The sequence below is a fragment of the Typha angustifolia genome, chromosome 4 (genome assembly GCF_048772165.1).
Source record: "Typha angustifolia cultivar Huaian chromosome 4, ASM4877216v1, whole genome shotgun sequence".
In the NCBI taxonomy this organism is placed as follows: domain Eukaryota; kingdom Viridiplantae; phylum Streptophyta; class Magnoliopsida; order Poales; family Typhaceae; genus Typha; species Typha angustifolia.
Genome location: NC_133242.1, coordinates 222,921 through 242,950, shown reverse-complemented (window position 1 = coordinate 242,950; position 20,030 = coordinate 222,921). Strand labels below are relative to the sequence as shown.

The following is a 20,030-nucleotide window of genomic DNA, read 5'->3' as shown; positions in this document are numbered from 1 at the left end:
TATTTATAATCATATCCTACAATATATATATTTTCTGGGTTCGATGAATCAAGAATCTTTGTTTCTTATTCTGTTTCCACTCTGCAAACTGCTGCTACTTGATGTCACCACATGACTTTCTGAGCTTCTTGGCTGATAGACTGACTACATGCCTGCATGTCTGATGACAGCCACCAATCACGCCGGCCATCGCCGGAGACCACCCTAGTATGACTATGGCATATAATGATCAGACGCTAAATCGGTTTCGGGATGTCTCAGATTACGTATACTCTCTTTTGTCGGCTGTGCTCATGTGCCCTCTGCTGCACATCCATGTTTGTAATACAGGATAGAGGAAAATGAAAAGAAGTTTAAAAATTAGTTCCCTATATTTCCAACTTATAAATAACTTGAATTATTCTATGCTGCTGCTTCTGCTGTTATAAGTGATTGATCTCGAAATTTTGGATTGTGTTCCATATCATACATAGGATCCTAATATAGTATAATATCTTGCGTCAATAACGCTGTATAATAGATAAATACTCTGAATTGAGGAAGTCCAAATAATAATATCAAGAACCAGAAAGGAATTTTAATAAAATATCTCAAGTTTCCAACAGGAAGAGAGTAGATATTAGTACTACAGACCCCAAATGATACAAAACTGCATCAAGTGATGTCTAACTGCAAGGCAGTACAATAAACCATAAAACAAACCAAATCTCCGTCCAGAAATAACTGTAAAGAATGGTCAAACTCATCTGACACTAACAGAGCTCTTTAGTCCGAAGACATTGCAGCTGAAGAGCCTCCATTAAGCAACTGCAGGCATATCCTTGAGCCATTGGTCAAGCGGCTTGCCAATTGAGTACACGATGAACCCGATCTCCCTCAGTTTCACAGGATCCACCACATTGCGGCCGTCAAATACAAAGGCGGGCTTCTGCATGTTCTCATAAATCTTCTCAAAGTCCAGTTCCTTGAATTCGTCCCACTCTGTCAAGATGCAGACCCCATGAGCTCCCTTGGTGGCCTCATACGCATCCCATGTCACACTCACCTGCTTCACCGCAGACGGGCTCATTGGTTGAAGGTGAATTGGGTGGTCCCAGTCAAATTTGTTCATGGCAAGGTCACGTTGTATCTGGTCCTCAGTCACCTGTGGATCATAGATGCTTATTGTGGCCTTGTCCCCCAAGAGACCCTTGCAGACATCAATTGCAGGAGTTTCCCTCGTGTCCCCAGTATCCTTTTTGAAAGCAAATCCCAGCACAGCAATCTTCTTCCCAGACACAGTGTTGAACATCGAGGACACAACCCGGTTCACGAACCGGCTCTTCTGATAGTCATTGATCTTGATGACCTGCTTCCAGTAGTTTGCGACCTCAGGGAGACCATTGCACTCACAGATGTAAACCAGATTAAGGATGTCTTTCTGAAAGCAGGATCCTCCAAATCCAACACTGGCATTCAAGAACTTTGGTCCGATCCTCGAGTCCTTTCCCACAGCGTAGGCAACCTCAGAAACATTAGCTCCAGTGGCCTCACAAAGTGCAGAGATAGCATTAACAGAAGAGATCCTTTGTGCCAAGAAAGCATTGGCTGCAAGCTTGGATAGCTCTGCAGACCACAAATTGGTTGTTAAAATGCGATCCTCTGGAACCCAATGGGCGTAAACATCTTTCAATGCCTTGACAGCTTTCTGGCCCTCTGGAGTCTCCCGACCACCGATGAGTACCCGGTCAGGCTTGAACAGGTCCTCGATTGCCGTACCCTCAGCAAGGAACTCGGGGTTTGAGAGGATCTGGTAGTTGATGCCTTTACTGTTGTGAGTTAAGATCTTCTCAATGGCCTCAGCAGTCTTGACAGGGACAGTTGATTTCTCGACAACTATCTTGTCGGACTTAGAGACATCAGCAATCATCCGAGCAGCACTTTCCCAGTAGGTAAGATCAGCAGCCTTGCCTGCTCCAAGGCCACGAGTTTTGGTAGGAGTATTCACGGAGACAAAGATAATGTCGGCTTCGGAAACATGTTTCTCAACATCGGTGCTAAAGAAGAGGTTCCTTCCCTTGCACTTCTTGACCACATCATCTAGGCCTGGTTCATAAATCGGAAGCTGATCGCTGTTCCATGCTGCAATGCGAGCAGTGGAAATATCGACAACGACAACCTCAATTGAAGGGCATTTAAGGGCAATCACGGCCATTGTTGGGCCCCCAACATAGCCAGCTCCAATGCAGCAAATCTTCACCATTGTTTGCTGACCTGAAAGTTAATTTATCAAAAAAATTAAGAGATACAGCGCAGAACAACTAATTCTAAGACGATTCAAATTACCATATCAGAAAAAATTAAAAAGACATGACATGCTTAGAAATGAAATAAATAAGAAAGTAGTCCTGATTCAAAAAAAAAAAAAAAGAAACAAAAATTCTAGCATTAAAGAATACGAGGTTGGTTTCTGCTAACATTAAGAGCAGAATCAATGGGTCATCTGTATACACACTCTTCACAACTATCTCTACATTTGCATTATATCAATAGAATTTTAGATAATTGATTCCAGTACAACAGAGGAAAAAAAAAAGGGCAGCAAATAACTTAAATTCAACCTATATATCTGATTGAAAAAGGCATTTAGCAAACTAACAGGTTGACTACATGGATTGCAAAACAAAGCGACTCGATTATAATAAGAGGAGGATTTAGCCATTGTGAATTTCACAAACTAAACAAGAAAAGTCTACTTTAGACATGCGTCTACACAAGATCTTAGGAAGGTAAGAAGGGAATTACCAAGGACATACAACTCAGGGACTCAGATATTGCTAATGTCATGTGATCGCCAAATGAAATGAAAATTCTAGGAATCTCTGGTATCCAGTGATTATCATCTCAAAAGGTCTTGTGATATCATCCACCAAGGAGAAGTTAAAAAGTTGTCTAGCATACCTCGCAGCAGAAACAGTCAAACAGGTATACCACTCAGATCCACATAAAGATCTGCAAGAACTACGCACCTACACAGGTTTGTGCCCACATTTAACACAAATACAATCTAGATCTGAAGGGTAAGGGCTAATGAAAGGAGGCAGATTCATCAGATCTCAAACTAAGAAAACCTCTAGAACATAGATCACGGGCAAACGAGGAAAAGAATGCAAAAGATCACAATTTTCGAAGGCATAATGCAAGAAAATTAGAGAAAACAATATCTTATAACCTGGAACAAAGAAATAAACAACAAAGACAGAAGCCAGAACACAAACAGAAACCAGATCTCATCATAAGAGGTATTAAGAAGATGATCAACAAAGTTTTACCTCCGACAACACCACCGATCCAATTCCCAAGTGGAGTACTGCGAACCAAACGGGCCCAAAAAGAGACCTTTTAGAAGTGGCAGAAGAGGAGAGTAGGGAAGAAAATTTCCTGGTATACAAGAGAAGGCGACTTCCTCCTCCTTAAATACCCAAAACCCACGCGAGATCTACCCACCCCTTCCTAGTTCTTTCATAAAGCCGCAATATAAAACGTCCCATTTGAGAAGCTGAGCTGGACTAATCAACACGTTTCCAAGCAATCCATGGGCTACGACCACCCAGTACCAACCCATCCGATTCTTAAACAGTTATACTGGCCTAATCAAACAATTACCGGTTATCATATACTTTATTCTTAAATCCCACAATATTTGGTACATTGGAATAATTTGTTAAGTAAAAAGGAAAAAAAAAAACGCTGGCTCTCAGATTCCCAACACCTCTGTCTATGGATTATTCTAATCGACAGTCAAGAAGCAACTTTTATAACAAACAACACAAAGTAGTGAATTACAGTCATCACATAATAGCAACTGTTTGACCATGTAAAAGCAATACCACAAACATCTCATCTGCATAAGATTACTAGTCGTAAGAAATACCAACCAAACGACGCGCTTTCAAAAGACCATCTTTCACCACCGATTAGGATTTCTTTTACCATTTCGGTTACACGTAATGGAAGGAATCTTAAGAAGCCGGGAAAGACAACATCGAAAAGATTACGAAAGGCGACCGCTTTGAGTGAGATAGAAGCGAAACGAATCTAATCAACCCACGAATCTAAATCGAAATTTACTCAAAATGACAAATAAGAAATGGCGGACAAGTAAAGATAGATCACCGCAGGATAATATCCAAGAAAAGTAGAATTCTAGAAGAAATATTAGAAAAGAGAAACCTTTCTTTATCGCGAAAAAGGAGAACACGAGTAGTGCGGTTACTTGGAAAGAAAAGGATACTTCTTCTTTTTTTATCGTTTTCCTTACAGCTATTCGATTCTGTACATCTCCACATGCAGGAATTTTCTTAATGCTATTCAATGCAGTATGTATGTGACACTTGAATTCTTCTGACCTCGTTCATTACTTCATTCGACGAAATAGGCATTGTAATTATTATGAATTATTTAATAATACAAAAGATTAAAGTCTACAAAGATGCCAGCTTGCACATCTCGACTGGTCTTTGACTGCCCAACTAAACCGAGTTCCAACGAGCAAAATTCACTGAGAGCCGTCAACGTATTCTTTAATTAAAATTTAAGTCGTGGACCCGAATGATTGGAACTTGTCCATGTTCTAAGATGCTTTTAGGTTTTTTTTTTCTTCTCTTTTTAAGGGACATTAAAGATAATCGAAGCTATACAAAAGAAATCGAGAAAATAGCTTGAGCAAGGCTAACCATTGGGCAAACATTGACATCAAGCTCAAACGAAGGAAATAGAGTGGCTACTCCCAGGACAGGACAAGGCTGCCCTGCGGGATTATAAACTGGGACCCAGTCTTGTAATCTCCTCATTGTTAATGCTTCACTCAGCACGGTTGGATAGAATTGTTTCAATCTAAGTTAATCAACTTTCAGTTTCAAAAGAAAGAAAGAAAGAATTGCATAAAGATATAAGAAGGGTATTACAAGTAGGTACGATTAATCAAATATTAAAACGTAGGCATTTGAAGAAAAAAATAATAATATTCTTATCAAAAATGGTATCAATAGGAATTTATTAATAAATTCTTACTCCAAATAAAAACAATTCAAATTTACCTACATAAAATAGATAAAAGAATATCTAAAACTACTGCACCTAATATTAGTTAAAAATGGCTAAATAATAGAAGGAATATAATGCATTTAAATATTTTAAAATAATTCTAAATAAAATAATAGTTCAACCGAGGTGACATGATCTCTAAAACCGGGTCAATGTTCGTCTACCTTTTTACGCATAAAATTCCTACTCCCATTGTAACTGGGAATATTCTCCTACTTCGGCTAGAAAGAGAGCACTTACCACAAGCAAGAAAAGTCGTCGCTATAATGAACAAAGATATAGAAGACCAGTATCCAGATGGAGTTAGGTTTATACCAACTGAGAAAGAACTCATCAATTCCTACCTCATGCCATCCTCTGCCTTCGAATATAGAGTGAAGGGGGTTGACATATACTAACACGATCCTTGGGTCCTCGAGAGTATGTTTAATTGTTTTCTAAGTTAATTAAACAACATACATGCAAGTTAAGTGGTGTTTAATTGTTTATTTAATTTGCTGCGTAACATGGCAGATAATTATCCGGTCGGAAGGGTGTAGGAGAGATTATTTTACGTCGCGATGGATGAGAGGTCTAAGAATCTGAACTATAACCACCGGAAGGTAGGTAATGGGGTTGAATTCTGGAGTCAAACCTTTAAGGCTAAAGAATTACGCGGCCAAGAGACCGGGCTCGTCTTCGCAATCCAGCCATCTCTGGTTTGCTACATGATCAAGAAGGATGAGGATGAATCAAGAAAGTGGAGGAATAGTATGGGAAGAGTGATCAGTTAAGACAAATTGGCAGATGGAGGAGTATTGCACCATTGAGAGTCTTTCCCTCTGAGAGCTCTTATACACGCGTGTTAAAAATAGCATGGCTTTCTTTCTTTCTTTCTTTCTTTTTTTCTTTCTTTTATGCCTTTTTCATTCTCTTTTTCTTTGTTTTGATCCATCAAAGGGGCTCCTCGTTTTATTGGTCTTTGTTGTTTCTTTACTAGGTGAACAGGTGGGTTCTCAACAAAATTTATCACAAGAACGACGACGAAGAGAAAGGAGAGCAACAATGACGACGACGAAGAGGGAGGAGAGCAGCAATAAGAGCAAGCAGGGCTTCGCGAGTAGAGTTGTTCTGCTAGTCTTTAGAGAGTAGCAGAACTATTTCTTTGTAAACAAAGCGACCATAAAAGTGGCCACTATTCCATGGATATTACTCTGTTTACTGTTTAACTACTTTTTGCTGGATTGCAATGGTACTATGCGTTTGTTTTTTGCAGCAATTCTTGCTGATGTTTTTGCTTGATATCTAGGTTAACCGCATATTAGCTAATCCATTCATGCAAGCATGAGATGATCTTCCTGCATGCGTTAGGCATGTAGGCCTAGTGTCGATAAACACGGTAGCAGCCCTTCTGCAGCCTTGATACAGGAATCCTGCAAACAAGGTTGTTGGAAGCTATTAACTGAACCTCTTACTAGTTCAAAGAAATTTTAGCCGACGTAATCCCAATTTGTATAAAGTTCCCGCAACTGGGGTTGCAGAGGATGTGCTCTGGAAGAAAGCACACTCCCGAACCCAGTTAATCACAGCGGAAATCGACTAAACACCAAAAGAATTCGACACAGCACTCCAGAAAGCATGAGTATACTGAGAAAAAAAAATTGGATTTCCATTAATATGGAAACTGGAGCACAATCTACCAGTCTTGCCGCATCCCCAGACAAATACAAAAAGGGGCACAGAGACTGAGAAGAGCTCCAGTTCAATGACAACCGAACTGTAACCAACCTTCCTTTTTTTTTTGCTTCTATGTACTAATCCCCATATCCACCTGATTTCTGGAGAAGACCTATAATGTACAATAATGAAACAACATTCATACTTGCACCCGTTGTCTGGTCACCCTGCCACCGTTGCTCCTTTGTCCACTAAAGTCGAGCCTTCTCGGGCCCCCTGACCAGTCTTCGTCGTTGGCTTCATCTTCATCACCATCCTCGCCTTTCGCTAGAGCAGATTTTCCACGCCTGGAATTCCTAGGAGTCGGCTGTTTCCTCTTGACTGTAGCTGTATAGGCAACATAATCCATGGCATCTTCCCTCAGCAATGTCTTGAACTCCTGCAAGATGGCATCAAATTACAAAATTAAAGTGAATTTATTAATTAGAAAATCATATGGGGCATAGAAGGTTCTGATCCTTTTATTTAACACACTGTGCTCAACCAGTTATAGAACATAATCCTTGCCACAAATGTAACTACACAAGTTACATAGAAAATAGAAGCTTGAGGAGGCTTCAAAACCTACTTCACAAATACCTGGTATTTTTGTATCATATCTTGGTAGCAGGTGGGCATACTGATAGAAGTGTCACTGATGTTGAATGAAATGTTCTGCTTAGAGAGAGTCTCACCAGACTTTGGCTGTTCCTTCAAAGAAAATGCCTGATTTGGAGTAGGAAAAAAAACATCTTTTTAGATAATTTACATGATCTGCCATGGGTGGACAAGTGATTAGCCAGATAATGAAGGGGAACAAAAGAAAAGAAAACTCAACCTGACAGCGGGCATCATTTAGACTGTACACAATTTTCAAATGCCTCTTCAGTCTCAAAAGAAGTTGCAAAGCTATAGCCTCCTGACAATCGGCCTGAGAAACAAGAGTGAAAATAAAAAAAGGAAGAAAAGTGTACAATAAGAGGAAAGATGACATGTTAAATTGTTATAGAATCTGCATATATGAGGAATTCAGGAGACACTCGTACTCCTACAAACTAGTGTGATAAGTTCAACCTTAGTTGGTGTCTTAACAGGGCAAAACGAAACATGTCATTCTAGTAAAAATAAGGAAATGCTAAAATTTTAGCATCAGTATACTACAAAACAAAATAATAAGATCATTAAATTCTAGCCCTGAAATTATTCATGCCTTGCAGCTCTAACTAGAGATCACCTGAAACTTTTGCACGCCTTCTTCTGATATACTACATATCTTGTCAGGACTCATTTCGGGATTCCCTATCATGTTTTGATTATCTGAATGATGTGATCCTGATTGGGTTGTAAGATAAAGACTATCACTAGAAATCTTTGCTGGGTCCCGCTGTAGCAAGAAGGAACTCCACAGTTTCATATTGGCCTCAAGTGCCCCAGCTCTTAATTGAATAACCCGATTTATATCATAAATCAGGTAAAGAGGTTCATCAGGACATGTGAAAGGGAGAGATGCAAGAACTTCTGTACAATACCTGCAACAAATGAATGTTTAAAGCCAATCTGTTAAGAGTATGTAAAGAGCACAGACCTGATTCTGCTGCAGTACTTACACAAGAAAGCTGACCGAGGAATTATTCCAGCTATCAGACTCAAATTTACGAACTATTGAGTGCACAAATTTGTTCCTTGAGACACGATTTGCTCGAATAAGCCTATATATTCGGGATATCCCTGGCCTAACAAATGCAATGGGATTGCCATCTGGTTTTCCTTTCATAGTTCCTGATACCATATCATGATTGCTCACTATGGACTCAAAAAATCTGAAAGACATCTGTAAGCCATCACCTAAACGGCTTTCAAAAAAGGAAGGGTATCTGCAAATATAATTTAATTAGCCAAGATGCTCCAATTCACTAGGGATATACTGCAAATAATAACTTCAACTAAATGACCATACTTTTCATTCATGTTCATGAGCAAATGATGGGCCAGCTTTGAGTTCACTTCCAGCGGATCAGTTTCGAGTGCTATAAGGTGTGGAACACAAGTAATTGGATGAACTAGACCTTGGCGGAGAACAATTTCCACAATCTAGGAAAAAAAAAAAAAGGGTTAGCACCAATGAGAAGGGCAACAGCCATTCCACAGGCATGGGAAGTGAAGATATATGTCAAGAACCAAGGTAATTTACCTTGAGAGCAGACTGACGAACTTGATCATTTACATCCAAGCATCTTTCAAGAATACAATCCCAATATAACTGAATGATTCCCCCACACATGTTAGTATCACCAGCACCCGCAGCCACAGGTACTTTTCCACCATCTTCTGCATACTGACTAGGAGGCTTACTGGCAGAATCTGAGAGTTGGCTTTCCGCATCAGCAAGATACTCATAAAGGTTTTGCAATGCTTGCATCTGATCACATGATTAAATGTCACAACAAGCTACACATCATGCAAAACATAAAGGAAAAGATATGTACCTTTAATCGATAATCAACACCAGAAGAAAGTGATGCCTCCACCAGTTTTAGAATATCCTTCTCCAACATATACTCAGGCTTAGCAATCAAAACATAACCTAATGCCTAAAAACCACAAGAATGAAATTCACATGTCGAAAACTGGAAGAACTTCAAATAACATATTTGGATAATAAAATCAGACCTGCAAAGCTCGGACTTTTAAGCCGAAATCCTCCATAAGAAGGTACTTCTTAAGCAATGAGAGACTCTTAACAATATGGAGATGTTGATTGTCACCTGTGACAATTAGTTCATTGCCATACCTAAGGAGCAGCCCCAGACAGAATAGAGAGCGCCCTAATAGCTGAATTTTGCACGAAATCCATTGTCAGATGATGTATTTGAGAAAACATGAGTAGTTGCATAAATAAAAATAAAGTTTGTACAGAAAAAACATAAAAAAATGTGATAGATAAAGTTCATTCTCTTCCAACGTAATAAAAAGGTTATATTTTAAATGGGTAAAGTTAATTCGGAAAACTACAGAAATAGACACCCACCACATATACAAGGTAATTATACATATACATCTTCGTAAACGCAATATAACATTTCAGCATTATATGTATACAAAAACTAAGATTTAAATAAACTAATAAATAAATGCTTACCTGTTTATTGTCAACACTGGGACCAAGAAGATGTTTGAAGAAAATCTGAACTAGGTACTCCACTAAACTTGCACCTTTGCCAGCTATTTTACTAAGCGAACAGAGACACCTGAATGGAAGTAACATAATCAGTGATTATTACTTTGCTAAGGTGTTACCCGAAAGGTCAGCAAAAATATAAAGAAGAAAGAGTTACAAGCGATAGATGAAACGTATAAAAGTAGAATTGATAAAAAAACTGCACAGTGAATACAATTCTACAATCAACCATTAATACAAGAGAAGGAAAGGAAACTATATGAATCAAGCAAACAACTAGGATGATGCAAACTTTCTTTCTCACAGATGAGAAAATCAAGTAGTAAGATAGCACCGACATCAGCTGCTGCAAAGAGCTGATGAGCTGAAACAAATATGCTGGAAGGCATAGGCAATCAGGATCCTTCCACTCAATTGGTTTCTCTATAAAGAAGACAAACAAAAATTGCCCAGTAGATGGCAATGAGTCTACTATCTAGATTGCTCTAAGTATATTAATGCTTCACTATAGAAAGTAACATAAGCTAAAATAAGAATGCTATGAGTAAACGCAGAAACTGTGCAAGTAAAAAAGTAACAGATAAGACAAAGCAATACAAAAGATAACTGGAAGACGAGTCTGATTATTCTATTCTACCTATTAAATATCATCTAACTCTCACTATATCGCCAAGCAGATGAAAGAAGAGTTTCTTGATAGATAAGACATGAAACCATACAGAACCAAATATTGAGATAACCATCTGATTCCACATGAAGGAGATGAATTCTCAAGATACAAAGACAGCATCCTCAACGACAGCAAATACCATTTTAGTTATTAAAAAAGGAAGGATAAGAAGGAATTTAGTACTTGATACAAGCATGCACAACTGTCAGGAAAGAATGCCGAACTATCATGTATTTCAGATCCTGTTCCAGTTCTGCAATGAGACTTTGTGGTGGCTTCCGAAGTAGGGGGAGAACAGCATCAATTACAAATACTATACTTTCAAGCAACTGAGCAATTGATTTGTTGTCAACCTGCAACCAAAGATGTTGGATCAACCCAGTGTAATGCACACACACACACGCACACACGCACACGCACACGCACACACACACACACACACACACACACACACACACACGCACGCACGCATATATATATTTGAAACAATGCATATGAAATCAACAGAACTTTTCTTCCCAAGTAGTCAGATAACAATGAAGAAAATCTTGATGGTAACTCATCATTTTCATAGTCAATGCAGAGAACAGATGTAGTTGACCTGGAAAGTAGTATCAGAGAGATATAGGTAATAAACATTTGAACTACTACTCTGTCAACTTGCAGCTGTCAAATATCAGGTGCATATGATTCCAAGAATTGTGACAAAAAGTCTATGAGATGCTATTAATACAAGAAATTAAAAATCACCTGATTCTTAAGGTATGGCTGAAGTGTCACCACAAATTGGGAGGGATCAGTTGCTGGTGCACATAGTGTTGGTGCAACAACACAAAATGCATGCAGTGCAAGCACGTAAGGAAGTGCACGGACTTCTTCTTCATCACTAGTTCCCTCTTCAACCTACAATAGAAAAGGAGTAAAAAAAAGGCTGTTGATGTTTATACAAAGAACGAACTTATATCCATCTAGAGATCTGTACCTGCAATATTCTTTCCAATAAGCGCTTACAAATCAATTCACAACGCCTACGTACAGATGCCAGAGAAGCTGCATTCACTCCAGTAGCTTTAGCTGATTGTGGGAGAAAATCAAGTGCTAAATTGCGTTTTATGATTGTCACAAGCAGATGATGGTTAGGCATCTTCCTCAACATATCAACAATCTGCTCAGTCTTAGTCGCCACTTCCATAGGCACAGAACTACCATCAGCAACATAGTGCTTATTACTTCCAGTGGATTCTTCAAACCAGAACTCATAAAATGTTTTGCATACAAGATCCTACCAATCAGTGCATCATTATACATAAGATGGAATCAGTTAATACAAAGTTCAATTATTCCATGAACTTTGATATAGAAGTTGAATGCACTTACCTAATCATTCAAGAAGAAGAAAAGATAATATGATTAAAGAAATATGCAACTCACCTGGACACTAGACTCTTCATCGTTAACACGAGAAATTATCTCGATAAAAGCATGTGTTCTCTCTGAAAAATTAGGATTGGAAGTACAAAGATCACGGATAATCTTAATGGCACGTTTGCGTACACTCACTCCCGTGTCCTTTATCCTCTCAGCAACCTTTTCAAAGTACTGCAGAGCAAAGAAACAACATTCTAGTATAACTCTAGGAGATGCTGGAAGTGCATTTGCATGTGTTTACTGACCTTCAAACCAACATCAGGGTGAGAGGCAATATGCCTACCAACAAGTTCAAGAGCAGCTTCACGAACTGAAATTGCAGAATCACAAAACCTTCCTTCGACAGCGCATTGGACACGTTTGTCGCACAGCACCTCAGGGTCAGCTTCAACTATACCACTAACCTAAATATACATGAAAGAGCAATAGATGCATCAACTTGGAATGATAAAGAGATAAACATATGACATGCACCATAAGTTATAAATGCTTACAGCACGTAAGGCCTTGGCTCTTATTATTGGAGAGTTTTCCCTCAAGCTTGCCTAGAAACAACAATTGATATGAACTTCACTATATATCTTACATCAAAAGTAGAAAATTTGCAATTGATGAAACAGGAAGAGAAAGATACAGCGTATTATTTACCAGAAGTAGGGAAAGTATCTTATCAAATCCTCTAGAGAAGGAGTTCTTTTGCCCCAATGCTAAGCAAATTTTCTTAGCCCAATCTCTTGACAAAAGTGAACTGCTACCAGAATCTCGCAAAATCTCCTTTGATTTTAATCTAGCAAGATAGTAGATTATTTTCTCCTGAGATAGAGGATCATCCTTATACCATAGGCAAAGATGGAACCTGCACATAGTTAAATAAATTAACTCTCCAAAAAACTGAAGAATCTAATTCAGAATTTCAAGTAACACACCATCGCGTAAACAGATTCCCATCATCTTGAGAGCCAGCTTCCTGCAGATAATTCAAGAGAATTTGCTGAACAACTTCCAATCTTGTAATGGAGTCAGAAGTTTCAGACCTGTTGGTGGGTAAGTCTGCGTTTCTTTTACCATTGTCTTTACCCTGTAACTTGTTATATGATTGTAAAACACTGAGTTGCTTTCTGCAAAAGCATATATGACAAGACCAGTCACGAAGCAAGGTTTCCTGTCCAACTCCCATGCAATCTGAATGGAAGCATCTGCCACAAGCATGACAAACTATATTTACACCTCTCCCATTAAGACAGATAGAACAAGCATCTTTCAAGCCATCAGAAGTGTCAACACTTGCACCAGCTAGCTCTTGCAAGATCCAAAACTTATCCCTGCTGCAAACTACAGAATCACGTTTCAGCCTTGCTGCAACAGTCCCAAGAAGCTCAATAGCTAAGCAACGAGCTGAGATGTCCTTAGATTTCAACCCAGCATTTTGGAGTAGCAAAACACAAAGAACCTGCCAATATACCACCAAGAAATCTGAGTTAGTGCTGTTTCATTCATTTAAAAACATATATCAGGATGTCAGTGCATGCCAGAAGAATCTTTGATAAATTGGATTTTGTTAAAGATTCTCTAATATCCTCAGTATTGGCAGCAGTTACAAGTGGAGAATATTACCTCGAGTATAGGAGCAGAAGCAGGATATTCAGGCAAGTTCAATGTCATCAGCAAATCCATCACAAGATTCTCTAAAACCGCTTTGGGCTCAAAAACATCCTGAGTTTTAGCAGTAGTAGTGAAACGCTGAAGAACACTAGTCCAAAAAAGGCAGCACACCTCAGTTGCTGCTTCATGACACTTAATTGGATAACCTGCATCTATTGAGGCATCTAAAATGGAATTCCAATTAACTGTTGTTCGTAAACTGTCAGGAAGAACTGCACTAAATTGAACCAACTGAACCAATAAAGCTGTTATCATCTGAATCTGCTTTTGTTCTTCATCAGGAAGATGGTAAGTTCTAAGGGCACGTTTTGAAAACTGCAACTTACGAAGAAGCTGGATTGTTTCATCTATTAAGAAGCTCCTGTGCTGTGTGTATGAAGCAAACACCTGTACTAAAGAAAGATGCCAGTGAAGACTTTAAAAAATAATTATTCAAAAGCAATGTCAGACAAGTGACTTATTACCCCACAAATTAAATCGATAGACTTCAACTGTAAAAGCTGTATGTTATCCACCAAGAAAGTTGAAAAGCTTGTTTTCACTAACTGAAGAATGCAACTATCTGAAAGGCGTACTACTGAGAGAAGTTCTCTTAAAAACCCTAAAATCAAACAAAGCTTCTGTCCCACAGTATAAACAGCTGCAGAAACCCTGACATGAGAAAATACAAGAAATGATATAGATAATAATCAAGCAGAAAGTACAACTAAACAATGAGCCAACTAGAGGTTATAGAACAAACTTATTCCCAGCAGACTTCCTTGTATTAACACTACGAGTGTTGCGCCGCTTTTTGCCTATTGAAGCATTATTAGTTTCATCCTCTTCATCCTCATCGCCTAGAAAAATACCCAAAAGTAAATAGATAATATATCCCGAATATCAAAAATGAAGTATCAATTATATCTACCGACAGCATATTGTAAAGTGGTAACAACATTCTGCTAGTGTGCTACTACTTGACTACTTGTGTGATTCAATGTATTGAATAGCAGTCACGGATTATAGACAAACACCCCACAGACTAGCGCCTAAGCTAAAGGCGGGTGCCAAGACGGTCTAACATTTTTTTTATATAAAAAATTTAAAAAAAATTATATATGATATAATATATATTGTATGTAAATTTTATCAAACTAATTCAGATTAATTAGATCAAACTATACTATTAGATTCAAACTATTCGACACTTATATAGCCAATAAGTTTAAGGTAGTATCATATTCTTATGGTAAGCTCAGTAATTTGAGAAGAATGAGAGAGACTTTCTCCCATAGCAACATAGAAAAGATAACATGGCTAAGCTAGCTACTCTGCCACCAATCACTTGACATTATTTCTCTCTCCTCAGCCTAGCCCAAGAAATTGGAGTTAAAGATAAGACCAAGAGATCGAGCTTGGGAGAGAGAGGGAGAGTAAGAGAATGAAAGAGACACTTGTCGTCCAGCCCAGCCCTTTGTGTGTCGCTTTCCTCAGCCCTGCCCTCATCCCAGCCCTCCTGCGTCGCTCGTCATCATGTGACGCTGCTACTTGCCACTTGCCATCCACCACTGAGAGAGGAGAGAGCTCGAGAGAGAGAAGAGATTGAGAGAGATTAGGGTTTTAGTTTTCGTTGGAGATAGAATGGAGAAGCAAGGTCTTTTTGTTAACTTTAACTTTCCACCTAACCTGCAAAGCCCGCCAAGTCAGCCTACCAGATAAAATTGTCTCACCAGGTGGCAAATTGGCCCGCCACAAACTACAAATGCATAGTATGAGCAGCTAGGTTAGCGGGGCATCCTGTGTGCCACCCGCCAAGGCAACCGCCAAACACTTTTCAAAACCCTATTGTGATATATCTATATGCATACCATAAAATGAGTATGAAGGAATATACTGGTTCATATCTTAAAAGTTAAAGGAGTCACACGGCCATATAAATTGGTGCAAATAACTTGGTAGATGTTCATGAAGCAAACAATATAGACTTCAAGATGTCTGCACAGAGGCCAAAAATCAAAATGATCTTGATTACTCAACACCAATTCCCATTCATGGAGTTAAAAATAACATAAAATTTAGATTACAAAACCCCAGACAGAAAAGAAAAATGAATATATATTTGGTTCAATGTTCAGTGTCTTTACCATCATTTGCACCAATTTCATTTGGTTTTTGCAGATTACGGTAGAATGGGTTACATGCAGCAACGCATTCCATGATCTGATGTCTTGAGAAATCAAGAATTCGCTCGATAATCTGATAAAACCATTGTAAATAGAATTATATATATATATAGATAGATAGATAGAACAGCAAGTCAGTTTAGTTAGGAAAAAAAATACTAAATCTGATATGAGAAGTCCAAAAACAGTAAGTGAGCATACTTCTTCTCGATAAAGTTGCTTTGGCATATCTTGGTGAGTCATAATTGCCAACATTGCATGTATGGATTCCAATGCACAGAGAATCGATGCCTCAGTATCTGTATCAGGCTGGAATAATCACACACACATCAGAAAGTAACATAACAGAACAAGTATATCTTCAAGTAAAATACAGTAAATAGCATATACATGAGAATACATTCGATTTTCTAATAATGCTACCAAAAACAGGCGTACAATATCTCAACAGCATTAACACTTGATGTACGTGCACCAATATTAAGATGTCCTCACAGCACTCTTGCTTACTATACTTGGCAAACGTTTGTTAGAAAAAACAACATACTCTTACTTTCTGGTTGTTCCAGACATATAAATGGTGCACAATTTAAAAAATGTTCATAGTTATACAAACTGAACATTAATAATTTCATTAATACCAGATAAATATTCCATATGTACTCAATATTAGTATCACAAATTATACTTACATTCTCATTATTTTCAATGGATAAACCTTGTGCACACTGGATCTGCCGATCTAGAACATTTGTGAGCCTCGTAAGAGTATCAAGAGGAATCAAGTGCAAGACCTTCTTTGAGCGAGCAGATGTAATTTCATTTACAAAAAATTTCAAATCAGCCATATGAAGAGATGACCCCTCGGCACCTTCTACGTCATCAGCAATCTCTGCTCTTCCACAGAAGTCTTCAATTATCTCACAGAAGTTCATGATGATATCTGAAATGTTTGATATTTATGAACACCAATGCAAAAGAAAGAAAAAAAAAACAAAAAGAAAAGATAATTTTAGTAGAAATAAAAGAAAATGTGGCAAACCTTGATGACCAGGGGCATCTGAACCTGAGGTTAGAGGCACAGTATCACTTTCCTTTTTTCTGACTTTTGGTTTCTTTGAAATAGCATATGTAGGTTGGTTCTATAAATTGTACAAAGAGTAGAGGTTTAGAAAACAAAATACAAAATAAAATAAATTGACTAGAGTAAATTGACTCACATGAACCATATTTCTTTGCAAATTGTCGTCAAGAGAACCTTCCTGTCCCCTTTGTACATGAACAGCATTAGTTACAATTTGCTCAAAGGGTTTCTTCTCTGGTACTTGATTACGAGAGCTCTGCTCCTGAAGTGAACCTGAGAAACTTGAACAACATAACAGAAAATTAGCATGGATAAGCAAGGAAGACTAACCTTAATAAGGCTGACAACAGCAACTAAAAAAAACCAGATGTTCAACTTTCCTAAAAAGTAATGTGCTTAAATCAATAAAATATCAAGCTCATAAAAGTAAAACTGAGGACTATATCAGACTATAACAAGCATAAGAAACCTAAGAATCAGACAGAACTATTATACAAAAAATTCATCGATTACTCACATAAACAAATATATAAAAACAGATATTTTCAATGTAATTAAAGGGATTACCAAGCACACAAAGTTCTATAAAACATTTGATAGTAAAGACCTCAGTGGATGATTGGAAGCAACCAAAGCCTCTATAATTGGCAGTATTATCAGTTCCTTCCATTTTCCAACTTTCTCTTGTTACAAAATGATAGGAAAGACCTACTTATTTTGCTCATGGCTTCAGAGAGAAATACATCTTAACTGAGGTTTCTACAAGAACTCTCTGCCGATGCATTAACTAATAGGCTTCTAGGCTTTCCAATTAAATCACCAAGAAACTAGAAGAACAGGATATGTTCATGGGCTAGTCTAACAACAATAATAATAGAGCAGTATGTCCAAATATCATTCAATCTATTATGGGAAACAGCCCTTGGTTGCATGCGATATGTGATCTGAAAAATAATAGGATAGCAATGATGGGTATGATGGTGATGAACTGATGACAATTAGGTTGATTTTCAGAAACAGAGAAAATCAAGCTAGGGACCTTCCTACCTTTTCGATCTTAATGCTAACCAAGAATTTTCCAATCTCCTGTCCTATTTATGGCAATTTAACTTAAGCCAGACGGCGCTCCTCCTTCCAACTGCTACATGGTCTCCATTGGATAAGTTGGAGTGTTGAACCATCTTCAATTATTATGTATTACCAGGTGATGTTGTCTGAATTGCCACAAGTTCATTCCATTTATTCTGTTTTGGACAAGACTCTATTCCTACAAGCTCATGTTGACATCCTGGAACCTACCAAACTTAAGATAGAGCATGGCCAATCTTATAAGTATCTTATAAATAACAATAATAGCTTCAAATATACAACTGGCAATGCATGATAAACCAAAAAACACTTCCCACCACACTACTTTAATTTTACAAGTAATTTTCTTCCAGATCTATATTCATCTGAACAACTAGTCCAACTTGATGGGAGAGGTTCACTGATAGATATCACTTTGGGCAACGGAAATTTTTGGCCAAGTTTTAGGACCCAACATGAGCATGGAAACCATTTGAGGTGAAAAAAAAACCCAACAGCATACAATGAAAAAATAACAAAGGGAAAGTTCTTTACTTCTTCATAACATCAGTTAAAGGTATAAATTTTCTTGCTCAGCACCAAATATAAATTTAAAAGAAAAGGACAACAAAAGCCATTCTGCAGGAAGAAAAAGTATCTAATGACAAAAGTTTCGACTGTTCCAGGATCATTCTCCATCCACTAACTGAGTACAGTTTACCTCGATAGTAGCAAGTGAATGCTTCCGGGTTGTACTTGAGCACTTCTTGATAAAGCCTCGAACACTCCCTCGGGTCATTTGGAGCAGTTCCGGCCTTCTCCTTCAGATTACTAGAAAACAAAATCCAAACTAGTCACAAAAATGCAACAGCATAACAACTCCAGATTACCAAACCCTACACCAAACATTCTCATGAACTTACAGATAGCTAACATCGCAGTTCCTGAGCAGCTCCGCAATTGTTCCCGCGTGCGCAAGAATCTCCGGCCTATCAGCAAAACGCGCACCGCCGGGCTCGTCAGAGAGCTCGATCTTGTGATCCGGGGAGCCAAAGCAAACAGGAAGAGAAGGAAGGGATAGGGCGGGAGCGATCTCCGAATGCGTCGTGTTCGAGAGGCGGCACGCCTTCTCGTACCCGATACCCTGGTTGAACTCCATGGATAGAAAGCCCAAAAAGGCCGAAGAAGAGATCGACTAAGAGGAATTCGAGGTCGGGAATGGGCAAAATTAGGGTTTTCGAAGGATTAGGGTTCCGGAATGAGAGAGGAAACCCTAGATTCGGGAGGGAGGAGAGGAGAGCGGAGTGGCGGGGAAAGGAAAAGATTTGGGTGAGAGGGTTTTCGCCGGGCGGTGTCGACTTTAGTAGCGGCGAAGTGGTGGCGGAGGTGAGCGACTTCGTCGATTTTGCCCTTGTGATTCTCGTTAATTACGGACCGGGGAATGGCTTCTTTTGGAAGGCCGGGAAGCTTCAACTATTTAGCGATTCAAAATGACTAAGCTACCCCTAAATAGTAGTGACAGGCGGGATGATTCTATAATTGCGTATAATCTAAAAATTACCCCTAAAATTCAGGATATTTACGGAGACGTGGGACCTGCCTCTAATTGGCTGCTGCAACAGAATCTTTTAAATTAATCTGGCATATTTATACTATATATCTATTATCTCTGTGGTTATCTGTTCAAATCGCGACAAATTTCAACAATAGAGACATCAGAGAATATCCAACTATAGTGAGTTGTAGAATCGCCTCTCGGACTCCGCTCTCTTTAATTCCCCTCCTGCTCATTAACCAAGTCGGAAGAAAGGACGAGGAGTTGTGATTTATGAAGCAGAATACAAATACATAGATTTTGGTCTATATTATTGTCTGAATTATGTTAATATAAGGTTGACAAAAAAAAAATTTCTTTTATTAAAGTTGCATTTAATCTCACTGCGGTAACATATATGAAATCATCAAAATTAATACTAAATATAGCCTCACTCATGT

At 38.4% G+C, this 20,030-nt stretch overlaps 2 protein-coding genes across 3 annotated transcripts; both read right to left on the bottom strand.

The window, feature by feature from the left end:
- Positions 1 to 552: 552 nt before the first annotated feature.
- Positions 553 to 3,474, bottom strand: LOC140758954 (UDP-glucose 6-dehydrogenase 4-like). Of its 2 annotated transcripts, XM_073095375.1 has the most exons (3): positions 3,312 to 3,474; positions 2,785 to 3,008; positions 553 to 2,253 (listed from the first exon to the last, which is right to left on the bottom strand). In XM_073095375.1, the coding sequence occupies exon 3, from the start codon at positions 2,240 to 2,242 to the stop codon at positions 800 to 802; it is 1,443 nt and encodes a 480-aa protein (XP_072951476.1). In that variant the 5' UTR covers positions 2,243 to 2,253; positions 2,785 to 3,008; positions 3,312 to 3,474; the 3' UTR covers positions 553 to 799. The 2 variants fall into 2 exon arrangements, with proteins under 2 accessions (XP_072951476.1, XP_072951475.1); XM_073095374.1 differs by lacking the exon at positions 2,785 to 3,008 and having other exon boundaries at positions 3,312 to 3,472.
- A 3,235-nt stretch (positions 3,475 to 6,709) lies between these two features.
- LOC140758728 (sister chromatid cohesion protein SCC2) lies at positions 6,710 to 19,480 on the bottom strand. Its single transcript, XM_073094997.1, has 28 exons — positions 18,959 to 19,480; positions 18,757 to 18,866; positions 17,104 to 17,240; positions 16,926 to 17,025; positions 16,576 to 16,826; positions 16,085 to 16,192; positions 15,845 to 15,956; positions 14,461 to 14,557; positions 14,183 to 14,369; positions 13,671 to 14,105; positions 12,983 to 13,506; positions 12,705 to 12,912; positions 12,551 to 12,601; positions 12,302 to 12,460; positions 12,060 to 12,227; positions 11,611 to 11,910; positions 11,379 to 11,531; positions 10,812 to 10,981; positions 9,920 to 10,028; positions 9,451 to 9,612; positions 9,267 to 9,371; positions 8,972 to 9,199; positions 8,738 to 8,871; positions 8,388 to 8,654; positions 8,015 to 8,309; positions 7,619 to 7,711; positions 7,381 to 7,506; positions 6,710 to 7,180 (listed from the first exon to the last, which is right to left on the bottom strand). Exons 1-28 carry the CDS (start codon positions 19,192 to 19,194, stop codon positions 6,941 to 6,943), a joined length of 5,265 nt encoding a protein of 1,754 aa, XP_072951098.1. The 5' UTR covers positions 19,195 to 19,480; the 3' UTR covers positions 6,710 to 6,940.
- Positions 19,481 to 20,030: the final 550 nt, after the last annotated feature.